The sequence below is a fragment of the Neoarius graeffei genome, chromosome 17, assembly GCF_027579695.1.
Source record: "Neoarius graeffei isolate fNeoGra1 chromosome 17, fNeoGra1.pri, whole genome shotgun sequence".
Taxonomy (NCBI): Eukaryota; Metazoa; Chordata; class Actinopteri; order Siluriformes; family Ariidae; genus Neoarius; species Neoarius graeffei.
The window spans coordinates 44,664,985-44,679,364 of record NC_083585.1 but is presented as its reverse complement, the minus strand read 5'-3'; the positions used below and the strand labels follow the sequence as shown (position 1 = coordinate 44,679,364).

Sequence of the window (14,380 nt, the reverse complement as noted above, 5' to 3'; positions counted from 1 at the left end):
TTATGGGTACTGAAATGGGGACATGAACTTATTCACCTAAAGCCATTTCTTTTTTTACCATCAGGTCACAAAACATGTAATCTTTAATGAATGATATGTTAAAAGATAACTTTAATTTTCTGAGATGTAATAAAAACATATTTATATGCCAAAGTCAAGCCTATGAGTTCCAAAATGATGTCTGTTACATTACTTCTGTTACGATTGTCCATCTCGCGTCTGTTACAAATTAATTACAATCTAGCTATATACCATGTTAATCTTATTGAAAGAATGTGTATGTTTATTCTACTACACATGTTTATTAATTATATTTGCTAAAACATCACCTTCCTATGTTTCAAAAAGTAATTCTACATTGTTAAAATTGAGAATATATATGTCCACAACACTTCTGTTACGTTCTGACTTTGGCATATAAATATGTTTTTATTACATCTCAGAAAATTAAAGTTATCTTTTAACATATCATTCATTAAAGATTACATGTTTTGTGACCTGATGGTAAAAAAAAGAAATGGTTTTAGGTGAATTTTTAAAAACAAGTTCATGTCCCCATTTCAGTACCCATAAGCGTGGAATCACTCATATATATACTACCATTCAAAAGTTTTGGGTCACTTTGAAATGTCCTTATTTTTGAAAGAAAAGCACTGTTCTTTTCAATGAAGATCACTTTAAACTAATCAGAAATCCACTCTATCCATTGCTAATGTGCTAAATGACTATTCTAGCTGCAAATGTCTGGTTTTTGGTGCAATATCTCCATAGGTGTATAGAGGCCCATTTCCAGCAACTCTCACTCCAGTGTTCTAATGGTACAATGTGTTTGCTCATTGCCTCAGAAGGCTAATGGATGATTAGAAAACCCTTGTACAATCATGTTAGCACAGCTGAAAACAGTTGAGCTCTTTAGAGAAGCTATAAAACTGACCTTCCTTTGAGCAGATTGAGTTTCTGGAGCATCACATTTGTGGGGTCGATTAAATGCTCAAAACGGCCAGAAAAATGTCTTGACTATATTTTCTATTCATTTTACAACTTATGGTGGTAAATAAAAGTGTGAATTTTCATGGAAAACACAAAATTGTCTGGGTGACCCCAAACTTTTGAACGGTAGTATATATATATTTTTATTTTTATTTTTTTATTTAATTTCCATCCGGATTGGCAGGGTGCCTATGAAGGATGGAATTACCCCAGTGCATCATGCAGAACTAATCCTGCTTGAATTGGGCTCATGTGTCAGCTCTTATTGGTCCTTTAATAACGTCTGAGTGACAGCTACTCTTTGTTCAATATACTGTACATTTTTAAAAGTATTTGTAAATACCGTTCATACAGTTTCACTTCTTTCATTCATTCAGATTCAGTAAAAGCTCTATCCTGGTCATAGTCGTGGTGGATCCCAAGCCTATCCTGAGAACACTGAGAATGAAGTAGGAATACACACAGCACCTTTAATACCAACATTTACTATAAAAACGGTCCTTTTTTCAAGTACATTTCCTTGTTGTAAAATCCTGCTTAAGGAAGTTTTTGGGTAAGTGTTGTGAGCAGAGGCACACCGACATGCCAACATGGAGTCCTCCAAAATCCTAACAGCATGTTGTGAGTATTTATAATTCTTTGCCACAAGCATGCTTCAGGTGAAGACTATAATCTTATCAATGGTCTCAGTGTCATTAATCTGACAGTAATCCCACTATCACTCTAATGTAACACTATAATAAGCTCAAAGCATCCCAAAAGTGCTCAATCCAGCAAAATGTGTGTGCATAGTTTATTTATATAGACTAATACAGTATAAATACACATAAAACTAAAAATGCTAATTTCACATTCATGTTTAGTTTAGTTGGTTAGCTGAAATATTGCTGTAGTTAACAAATAACAGGTCACCGTTAATCCACTCTTTCATCTTGAGTAATCACTTTATCTTGGTCAGTGTCATAGTGGATCAGGAACATGGAGTGTGTGTATGGCGATGAAATGATTGGTGGTATTCCCACCAATCCTCCACCACCTATGGGTCCACCATAGGTCCAATCACACCTATGGGCAATTTGGAGTAACCAATCCACCTACATGCAGTGGCAGCAGCAGAGGGGTGGCGGCGGCAGGGGTGGGGGTGAGGGGACCACCCCCCCTAAAATTATGTTAAGGGGGCTGTGCCCCCTCAAGTTACGATAGAAGTCCTTAGACTATTTATAAAGAAGAAAAGGAGAGATTTGTGTGAATAAACAACTAAGCCTTTGTTTTCCCTTATTAAATCCCACTGCGTCCCTTCATCCCGGTGGCATCCCTTTGTACTGTAGGTTGGTAGCACCCATTCGCACCAAAACCGATGCAAATTAGCCTGGCCCTGACGTCACCGATTGCCTCCGCTTTCTGGGATTTTCCTTATTTGGCTTACGCAGAACTGCAAAACCCATCACTTTTAGTAGACAAGTTGATTTATGAATATTCTGTGGACTAGGTTGTACAAAATTCAGAATTTCTGAATTTAATTCAATTCAAGGAAAGAATTTGAATCGACTCCGCCCTACAGGATGTTGAATTGAATTTGAATTGGAATTACAGGAAGTGGAATTGATTTCATTGCAATTCAGAGAAATTCATCCTTTTCAAATATCAGTGAGAATGTGATACTATTTTTCTTCCAAATGGAAGTAGAGACACTAGCATTAAGCATACAGTCCCTTAATATTGAATAATTAGCAATATCTTCATTTCCAAGTAATCAAATGAAACAATGTTTTGGTAAATGCAATTATCAATTATTAAAGTTCTTTACAGAATAACGGTGTTGCATCTAATGGTCAACAGTTCCTCAAATGTTTTGTCATTGAGGCGGCATCGTTCTGGTCTGAATATCTTGCCTGCAACACTAAATATCCTCTCAACGGGTGCAGAGGAAGCAGGTATGGCCAGATATTTACATGCAAGTACAGCTAGGTTTGGGAAACTGTTTTGGTTTTCTTTTCAGAACGATGAAGGATTGGCATCCTCAGCCAAACATGGTGTGCTCAAGTAAACTGGGAGCTCATTTGAGGCTGTGTCAATTGGGACAGCAGTTGTTTGAGTCTCCATGTAGGAAAAGAGTCTGGGGCGTTTCCTTGTTTGAGTACTAATGTCAGAGGTGGCACTGACTTTTGGACATACAGACTCGACTTTTGCAGTGAGAAGATTTTTGATTATGATCGGTTCTTCACCATTACACCAGTCTAGTTTAAATCTTGGATCAAGCGTTGCAGCCATCTGAAAGCATTCCATATCCTCGAATTTTACTAGTCGTCTCTCAAGTGAGGTTTTTAAGGTGGACACAAACTTCTTGTTCCCAGTCATCTTTGCATCTTTGATTGCATATCTCAGTCCTCTAACACAAGGAATAACCAGCTTTCTCTGCCTGACAGCGGTCCGTGACTTCCTCAAAGGGTTCTAACACCTCACAAAGTTCCTGAATGATTTTTAGTTCATATGCTGTTAGCGGCGGCACGGTGGTGTAGTGGTTAGTGCTGTCACCTCACAGCAAGAAGGTCCGGGTTCGAGCCCCAGGGCCGGTGAGGGCCTTTCTGTGTGGAGTTTGCATGTTCTCCCCGTGTCTGTGTGGGTTTCCTCCGGGTGCTCCGGTTTCCCCCACAGTCCAAAGACATGCAGGTTAGGTTAACTGGTGACTCTAAATTGACCGTAGGTGTGAATGTGAGTGTGAATGGTTGTGTGTCTATGTGTCAGCCCTGTGATGACCTGGCGACATGTCCAGGGTGTACCCCGCCTTTCGCCCGTAGTCAGCTGGGATAGGCTCCAGCTTGCCTGCGACCCTGTAGAAGGATAAAGCGGCTAGAGATAATGAGATGAGATGAGATGCTGTTAGCTGAATTGGGCAGTGGAGCTCAGCAAGGACATAATTTGGAACTTTAAGGACTGATCTCAGCATCTTCAACTGGCTATTCCAGCGGGTGACATTAGCAGGTTGAAGTTTGTGCATTCCCTCCAGGACCTCTGTCGCATGGGTGGATTTATGGCAAAAAGCAACAAGTTTCTGGACCTTGCCCAGGAGGCTCTTTATGGAGCCAGCATCATCTAAGGCACATGTGTCAAACTCAAGGCCCGCGGGCCATTTAAGGCCCGCCAAACAATTATATCCGGCCCGCGAGACCATTTTACATTATCGTTATTAATGGCCCGGTGATATGATGCGCTGATAACACACAAACTGCATGTCCCATAATGCAGCGCACCAACTTTCCCGCGTCATTCAAGTCAAGCTTCTGTTACTGTCTCTATGGTTACTGTCTGTAAAGCTAGCCTTTGACAATGGCGAAAAGAAAAGTTGATTCAGAAAATAGAGCCTTTCAAAACAGATGGGAGGCTGAGTATATGTTTACTGACATTGCTGGCAAACCCGTGTGTCTTATTTGTGGAGCCAGTGTGGCTGTACTGAAGGAATTTAATCTAAGAAGGCACTTCGAGACGAGATATCAGGACAAGCTGAAAAACCTAAATGCTGACCAGAAGCTACAGAAAGTAGAGGAGCTAAAAAAGAATCTGTCATCTCAGCAGACGTTTTTCACCAGAGCTAAAACACAAAATGAAGCTGCTGTGAAAGTAAGCTATATCGTGGCAGAAGACATAGCCAAAGCTGGCCGGCCATTTACTGAGGGAGAGTTCCTGAAGAACTGTATGCTGAAGGTGTGTGACGTTTTGTGTCCAGACAAAAAGCAGGTGTTGGCAAATGTAAGCCTGAGTAGAAATACAGTTGCTGATCGGATTTGTGAGATGGCCACGGATTTAAGAACACAGTTGACTGAAGGGAGCAAAGACTTCGTTGCATATTCTCTTGCTGTTGATGAGAGTACTGACATTACTGACACAGCCCAGCTAGCCATTTTCATCCGTGGCGTGGACTCCAACTTGAGTGTTACAGAGGAATTATTGGACATTAAATCAATGCACGGGACAACAACAGGAAAAGACATTTTTGAAAATGTATGTGAAAGTGTAACCGACATGAAACTTCCCTGGGACAAACTTGTTGGACTTACAACCGATGGAGCACCGGCAATGTGCGGTGAAAAAAGTGGGCTCGTGGGAAGGATACGAGTAAAGATGCAGGAGAACTGCACCGGTGAGTTGACAGCATATCACTGCCTCATACACCAAGAAACGCCGTGTTGTAAAGTGTTAAAAATGGAAGAAGTGATGAGCACTGTAACACAAACTGTGAACTTCATTCGAGCTAAAGGTTTGAACCACCGGCAGTTTCAGTCTTTCCTGCGAGAAATTGATTCAGCGTTTACCGACATTCCTTATCATACAGAGGTGCGCTGGCTGAGTCGAGGAAAGATTCTCCAAAGAGTTTTCGATCTACACAAGGACACTTGTCAGTTCATGGACAGTAAGGGGAAAGACTGCACAGTGTTGCGGGACGAGAAATGGAAATGCGAGTTGGCGTTTCTAGCTGACATAACGGGCCATCTCAACGACTTGAACCTAATGCTCCAGGGACGTGATCGCATTATCATTGACATGTATGATGCTGTGAAGGCATTTCAAGTGAAGCTGCTCTTATAGGAGACACAGATGCAGCAGTGCAACTTGCCTCATTTTCCCTGTTGCCAAGTGCTGTTGTCGAACCAAGTTGGTGCGTCGATATTCCCTAATGCGCACTTTGCTGATAAGCTGAGCGCACTGCGCACTGAGTTCTCGCGGCGCTTTCGAGACTTCGAAGCACAAAAAAGCAACTTCGAGCTACTTCGCAACCCATTTGCCGTCGACGTGGCAACTGCACCTGCACAGATTCAGATGGAGCTGATAGAGCTGCAGTGTAATGGGACACTAAAGGCTAAATACGAGACTGCAGGGCCTGTACAGTTTATTCGCTCCATTCCTGAAACAATGCCTCAGCTCCGTCTACATGTGGCTCGAACCCTGTGCATGTTTGGCAGCACATATCTCTGTGAGAAGTTGTTCTCAGTGATGAAAATTAATTAACAAATCGGCACACCGAAGTCGTCTCACTGATGAACACCTACAGTCCATGTTGAGAATCTCCACAATACAGAGCCTTACAACAAACCTGAACGAAATTGTTAGCAAGAAGAGATGCCAAGTATCCGGCTCTGACAAAACAGCATAAGAGCAAAGACAACTGAATGTTGACAACTGAATGTTAAAACTGAAAAGTGAATGTAAAGCACACATTTTATTTATTTTTCAGGGCTTTTGGACCATGCTCATGTTTTGATTTTGTATTGTTTAACATTTTTATGGAGAGCAGAAATATTTAAAGATATTTGAAGTTTATTTTTCTAAAATGGTGATTTTGAGGGAAATGGAAATTCTGATTTAACTTTTTAAATAGTGGAAATGCACGATTTTGATTTCATTTTTCCATGTTTTTGCAGCATTTTCAGAGTTGTAACTTTTATAATTTTGACGAGATATATTTCGAGAGCAAAGTATTTAAGTTGAATAAAGTTTAAGTTTATTGTGAAATAATATTCCTGTCTGCTCAGAACATACTTATTTTTAGTGCGTTCAATAAATGTTTATCCTGTTCGGCCCGCGACCTAAAGTGTGCTTTGAATTTTGGCCCCTGGTGCAATTGAGTTTGACACCCCTGATCTAAGGCATCACGCACTACCAGTTGGAGACTATGAGCAAAGCAAGATAGTCTCTCTGGTGGAAAGTACATAATCTCCTCTTCTACATTGACCACTTCTAGATCACAGGTGTTATCCTCTTCATCCTCACTCTCACTGTTAACATGAACTGGTGGAAACAGAGTGAATGCCTTTATCATATTGGATGCATTGTCAGTTACAATGAATGATGCCTTGTTCTGAATATTGTATTTGTCCAGAACATCATCATCTCATCTCATCTCATTATCTCTAGCCGCTTTATCCTTCTACAGGGTCGCAGGCAAGCTGGAGCCTATCCCAGCTGACTACGGGCGAAAGGCGGGGTACACCCTGGACAAGTCGCCAGGTCATCACAGGGCTGACACATAGACACAGACAACCATTCACACTCACATTCACACCTACGCTCAATTTAGAGTCACCAGTTAACCTAACCTGCATGTCTTTGGACTGTGGGGGAAACCGGAGCACCCGGAGGAAACCCACGCGGACACGGGGAGAACATGCAAACTCCGCACAGAAAGGCCCTCGCCGGCCACGGGGCTCGAACCCGGACCTTCTTGCTGTGAGGCGACAGCGCTAACCACTACACCACCGTGCCGCCCCAACATCATCATAGACCTGGCAAATATTTTCAGCTGTGTGTCTCCCTTTAAAACGTTGACAGCTCAGCATTATGCTCTTCAAATTGAAATCAACCAGGAAATGGCGCGTCATCCCAAAAAAGGACTTCATTGATCGATTTGACCATAAATCAATTTTGGCCAGCTTTTGCCATCAGATTACCTAGATGTGCTTTCACAGAATCCGAGCATTGTGGAATAAGGATCTCTCTGAGAGCTCTTCGGGTAGGCATTGTGAATGAGGGTTGGGCCAGTTGCAAGACATTAATGAAATCCTTATTTTCAACAGTAGAGAGGGGGAGGAGACCATTTGAAATGAATGTAACAATACTATCTGTCAGAGCCACTTGATGTGTATTGGTTGATGACCATTTAGAAGTTGAAGTTGGAGGATGACTGTCTTCATCTTGACTTCGTTGGCTTGTGCCACTGCTGGATGCAGACTCCATCAAAATTTCAGGGTGTTTCTTCTGTAAGCAGAAAAGCCAATCTATATTCTCAGTCTAAAGACTGTTCATGCTTTGGATAAAAGTGCCAGCAAGTTTTTTATGTCATACTACATTTGTACTGCAAAGATTATTGAATTCTCTGCCTCTCTATAATGCTATGCCCAAGGCTACTTTGCTTTCACATGATATGCCAGGATGATTTGGACTTGCACAAGCAAATGAGAAATGGTGTGATTAGATAGTCATTGTATTTCAAAGAGAGCAGGGTAGAAGGTAATACTTTACATGTTTCAAGTTGTGAGTAAAGTATAATGTATTACTGATTGATTCGCAGTTCCCAATGCAAATACCTGCCATGGTCATCAAAATAAAAGACAGATTACACATCTGTAAACTTACCTGGAGGTGCCGTTTGAAATTTGAGGTAGCCTTTATGGAACCACACTGGAGCACTGCAGTAATTGCAGATTGCTCTGGGGTTTCCATGTCTTGTGGGAATTGGCTCATCAAAATGAACAAGCACAGATGTCCTTTTACGCATGCTATTTCTTTGCATATTACTGTAATCACAAAAATCAAAAGTACAAACCAGCTCTGGCCCTCAATTAGCTTATTCCACTAGAGTATACTCCAAACAAAATGTCCTAAATGTTTGGACGACCATTTTGAAGACTTGGATAAAGCAAGGTATTCTGGGAAATGAAGTGCTGTCTTATCATTTTCCACAATTTGAAAGTTATTACAATGTTAATGATCTGTTCTATAGAGTATGTTTTTAATGTTAATTAGTAGTAAAAAAAAAGGCCTATTTACTATAATAAAGTATTGTGTACATAAAGTCCATACAATAATATCTGTATGAAATTCATATTGTAATCATATGTAATATATACTGTAAAGCTTCATTGTTAAATACACCTTAATTATGTATCATGAATTTCTTTGAATTTCATGGAATTCCAATTCTCATCTCATCTCATTATCTGTAGCCGCTTTATCCTGTTCTACAGGGTCGCAGGCAAGCTGGAGCCTATCCCAGCTGACTACGGGCGAAAGGCGGGGTACACCCTGGACAAGTCGCCAGGTCATCACAGGGCTGACACATAGACACAGACAACCATTCACACTCACATTCACACCTACGGTCAATTTAGAGTCACCAGTTAACCTAACCTGCATGTCTTTGGACTGTTGGGGAAACCGGAGCACCCGGAGGAAAACCCACGCGGACACAGGGAGAACATGCAAACTCCGCACAGAAAGGCCTTCGCCGGCCACGGGGCTCGAACCCGGACCTTCTTGCTGTGAGGCGACAGCGTTAACCACTTCACCACCGTGCCGCCCGGAATTCCAATTCTACTTCCTGCAATTCGAATTTGAATTGCAATTCCGCTTCCTGTTTGCAATCTCAATTCAAATTCAAGAATTGAATTGGAATTTAGGGGTCATTTTCAATTCAATTCTGAATTTTGCTATGGCAACTGTCTAGACATGTCTGGTCTCCTTGAGTACTCACACCAAAGCGGGGACCCTGTGACAGCAAGGCTATGACAGTGTCACTACATTTGTATCTGACTGATAACTCGTGTCCTATCCGGATGGCTAGATAGCGTTCACGAGGCGTACAAGCAGTTTTGGGCACCCAAAATCTTGATGCTGCTCTAGATCTACATGAATTCGCTTGCTGCCTTGACCACTCACTGAAAATCAGTATGAAGAGGAGTTTCAGACAAATATCCATTGCAAACTTTTTGGGCTCGACAAAGGCACCCAAGCTGCTTGATGATAACGAGGTAAGTTTTCCGTATAAATTTTTTTAACATCCCAAGTCAAATTTCACAAACCAAGAAATGAATGACTGTTTACTCGCACTGAAGACTAAAGGAAAGACAATTATTCGTGCTCTTGCTTTATACCAGGTAGCTGAGCAGGTATATAAATCTGTTAGTTCTTTAATTCAACAAGGACATTGAGGACAAATTTTCTCGTGTTTTGTTTTTGTGTGTGGGTGATCCGTGAGAAAACTAAGGGAATGTAGTTTTTCCAATTTACCGATACATCCCCATATGTCATTCATACATGCGTCAATACACAAATATCACGCAGTTTTGATTTGAAAAATATGCAACAAACAGAAAAAAAAAAATCATTTGCACCCGATCTGGGGTCACGACCGGTCAGTTGGATTTCTCGGGAGCTGACAGCGGTCCTTGAAGGATCGGGAATATTACTTTAATGGGCTTATTTCTCAGTCAAAACAGGATTGCTGAGAGATGTGATCAGTTTTTAAGTATTATTACGTGTTTGTTCAAATTTTCCAAGGCTATTTGACCCAATCATTGAAATATTTGACTAGCACTGTGTGAAGTTTCGTCATGATACGTGCTGACAGCCACTCGGTGCGAGTACGACTTGTCCGGTCAGTTCATTGTATCCACGTGTAGTACAGCTCGTTTCACGTGTCCCGGGCTGCCTTAAATTGACAGAGTAGCCTGATTGAGAAAAGTGTGTTCGACAGTGGGGTTTAGCTTTATTCTTGAATAAGTAACCTATTTTTATTGAGTACAGTAAGTTGTCTGCATAAATAGAGACATTAAACTTAGCTTTACTCCACCAAAATTTGCCTCTCAAAATGCGGGAAATAGCGTTTTAGAGAGTTAAAAATTCCAAAATTTCCCAGGAGGGCATACCCCTGGACCTCCTAGATTTGGCGCACCTTCCGCACACGACACGTCACCCCCCCATCTAAAACTTCCTGCCACCGCCTCTGACATGCATATGTTTGTGAGGTGTAAGTAAACCACAGAATCCAGAAGGAAGCTCATACTGTTATGTCTTCAGCAGTTTTATTAGCTATATTACATAAATACATCTGGAAACGTGCATGCCGATGACTTCCTTCTTCCTTCTGAAAGACAAATTCCCATCCACTGACGTACATTTTCAGAGCAGAAGGGAATAACTGTAAAACAAAAGCCTGAAATCACGTGTGTTGAACAGCACTTTGGTGTAGCAGGTGTAGTTACCTGAGACCAGGAAGTGGTGAACCATTTGGAGCAAGGCCTCTCGAAGCACGCAGCTCTCTCCTCGGGTTTGGTTGAGTGAGAACACACATGATCAGGAAACTCCTTAAACACGCCAGCTTCGAGTCCAGCACATACCACCTGTCTGTTCTTTACCCCACGCCCACACGTCGCATTACACTACAACACATTCACAAAGAGATGCTGGAAACCAAAAGCCGCTCTCACACAGGTTTAGTGACAGATTTAACACACCACTGCCCTTTGAATAACCTTGTACACTACTGCCCCTTCAAGCCCTTAGAATTCCAGAGCGAATGAAATGATTGGACAGGTTGTTTTTCTTTACAACCCTCCGGCCGTCACAGATGATGGAATTTTTCTTCTTGTCAGAGCATTTGATTTATTCTGTTTATTCTTGCTGTCAGGATGTAAAGAGAATTTCAAGAAATAAAGCAAAAAATGTTTCTAAAATAAACTACCTACCCTGCCTTTAAATATGTTTATACATTTTGGGGGTGGTACAGATTAACTGCTAATTAATACTTATTGTAATAATCAAGTCTGAGATAATGATATCAGAGAAAGCCACAATATAACATGTATAACAGGCAAGAATACTGGGGGGACGGGACCCACAACAACCTTCAGCTTTCTGAAGTTTGCCATAGTAGTGAATTTTTACAACCCCGATTCCAAAAAAGTTGGGACAAAGTACAAATCGTAAATAAAAACGGAATGCAATGATGTGGAAGTTTCAAAATTCCATATTTTATTCAGAATAGAACATAGATGACATATCAAATGTTTAAACTGAGAAAATGTATCATTTAAAGAGAAAAATTAGGTGATTTTAAATTTCATGACAACAACACATCTCAAAAAAGTTGGGACAAGGCCATGTTTACCACTGTGAGACATCCCCTTTTCTCTTTACAACAGTCTGTAAACGTCTGGGGACTGAGGAGACAAGTTGCTCAAGCTTAGGGATAGGAATGTTAACCCATTCTTGTCTAATGTAGGATTCTAGTTGCTCAACTGTCTTAGGTCTTTTTTGTCGTATCTTCCGTTATATGATGCGCCAAATGTTTTCTATGGGTGAAAGATCTGGACTGCAGGCTGGCCAGTTCAGTACCCAGACCCTTCTTCTATGCAGCCATGATGCTGTAATTGATGCAGTATGTGGTTTGGCATTGTCATGTTGGAAAATGCAAGGTCTTCCCTGAAAGAGACGTCGTCTGGATGGGAGCATATGTTGCTCTAGAACCTGGATATACCTTTCAGCATTGATGGTGTCTTTCCAGATGTGTAAGCTGCTCATGCCACACGCACCAATGCAACCCCATACCATCAGAGATGCAGGCTTCTGAACTGAGCGCTGATAACAACTCGGGTCGTCCTTCTCCTCTTTAGTCTGAATGACACGGCGTCCCTGATTTCCATAAAGAATTTCAAATTTTGATTCGTCTGACCACAGAACAGTTTTCCACTTTGCCACAGTCCATTTTAAATGAGCCTTGGCCCAGAGAAGACGTCTGCGCTTCTGGATCATGTTTAGATACGGCTTCTTCTTTGAACTATAGAGTTTTAGCTGGCAACGGCGGATGGCATGGTGAATTGTGTTCACAGATAATGTTCTCTGGAAATATTCCTGAGCCCATTTTGTGATTTCCAATACAGAAGCATGCCTGTATGTGATGCAGTGCCGTCTAAGGGCCCGAAGATCACGGGCACCCAGTATGGTTTTCCGGCCTTGACCCTTACGCACAGAGATTCTTCCAGATTCTCTGAATCTTTTGATGATATTATGCACTGTAGATGATATGTTCAAACTCTTTGCAATTTTACACTGTCGACCTCCTTTCTGATATTGCTCCACTATTTGTCGGCGCAGAATTAGGGGGATTGGTGATCCTCTTCCCATCTTTACTTCTGAGAGCCACTGCCACTCCAAGATGCTCTTTTTATACCCATTCATGTTAATGACCTATTGCCAATTGACCTAATGAGTTGCAATTTGGTCCTCCAGCTGTTCCTTTTTTGTATCTTTAACTTTTCCAGCCTCTTATTGCCCCTGTCCCAATTTTTTTGAGATGTGTTGCTGTCATGAAATTTCAAATGAGCCAATATTTGGCATGAAATTTCAAAATGTCTCACTTTCGACATTTGATATGTTGTCTATGTTCTATTGTGAATACAAAATCAGTTTTTGAGATTTGTAAATTATTGCATTCCATTTTTATTTACAATTTGTACTTTGCCCCAACTTTTTTGGAATCGGGGTTGTACATGGTTTATTTGAAATCCACTTTACTATGAGCGAGTAATTGATTGATTGATTGATTGATTGATTGATTGATTGATTTTAATGCCATGTCAGCACCCAAGGTTATTTCACGGCAAGAACATTTCTAAAAAGTACTATAATTTCTTCATAAGGGATAGTGCAGTGGTTAGCACTGTTGTCTCACAGCAAGAAGGTTCCAGGTTCGACTCTCATGGCTGACGGGGGCCTTTCTGTGTGGAGTTTGCATGTTCTCCCCGTGTCTGCATGGGTTTCCTCCGGGTACTCTGGTTTCCCCCATAGCCCAAAGACATGCAGATTAGGTAAAATACCCAGCCACTGAGATTGTACAAGACAGTGTATACTTAGTGCCAGTCCATACATGTCAACCTATACGGAATGTCCGTATTTTATACGGATTTGATTCAATAAACGTAGTATACGAGCGTACAAATAAAGTTATACGGATTCTTTAAAAAAAACTTCAATATTTATTTAGCGCTATAATTAATTCCCACGATGATAAAAGAGCGCATAACATTTACAAACGTACTGTACACCACAGAAAGCACAAACAGCCAGTAAAGAGTCTTATGAATCGTGCGTTATCTCGTGGTAGCGAGACTTCGTTCCACTTTTGATCATGCGCACACCGCATTGCGAGAATCCCGCCACCTGAGCGACTTTCAATAGCGACTGAAAAGATTCTGAATGGGCACTTCGGCAAAGAAATTCAAAACACAATACAGTGGTAGGTTTCTCCCTGAATGGAAGGACCTTTTCAATGGCATAATCCAACCGGCAGCCTCCAAAAACGAAGAATGCGCACACTGCACACTGTGTGTGCGTGACATCAAAGTTGCAGCATCGGGAGTGTATGATGTGAAAGAACATTTTAAATCGAAACTACATCAGCGGAATGCAAGCCAAAGGCAAAATCAGCCACTGATGACAGTATTTGCGCACTCAAAAACTGATATGCCAACAACTGGAAAAGACAGAAAACACAAGGTAGTGGGCGTTTTAGTTCAAGTTAGGCAGTGCTCTGTTTACCCCACAGTAATGCTGACTGTGAGAGAGTTTTCTCTCAAGTCAGGAAGATACACACAGAGAGCAGAAAGAACCTGAATGCAGACACACTGACCTGGCCTACTGCAGTGTAAGAGCAACACAGACACTTGCTGTGACATGCAGCCTAGTGAGGTATTGGTGCAGACTGCTAAAAAAGCTGTCATGGAGTACAATTCAGAACATTAGAGTGACACTTTGTGTTTTTGTCAAACATTGGAGCTTTGTATTCATTCTGAAGGTTTATTTTTATTAATATTGAATAAAAAGTAACTTGGATATATCA

At 41.3% G+C, this 14,380-nt stretch overlaps 1 protein-coding gene and 1 pseudogene across 1 annotated transcript in view; one reads left to right on the top strand and one right to left on the bottom strand.

The window, feature by feature from the left end:
• The window catches only part of si:ch211-267e7.3 (ADAMTS-like protein 2), a 104,855-nt gene that overhangs the window by 2,324 nt on the left and 88,151 nt on the right, over positions 1 to 14,380 (bottom strand). Inside the window, 1 exon segment of the mRNA XM_060943512.1 lies at positions 10,746 to 10,922. Within this exon segment, the coding sequence (XP_060799495.1) occupies positions 10,746 to 10,922 (177 nt within the window).
• On the top strand, positions 4,318 to 6,139 carry LOC132864529 (general transcription factor II-I repeat domain-containing protein 2-like; annotated as a pseudogene).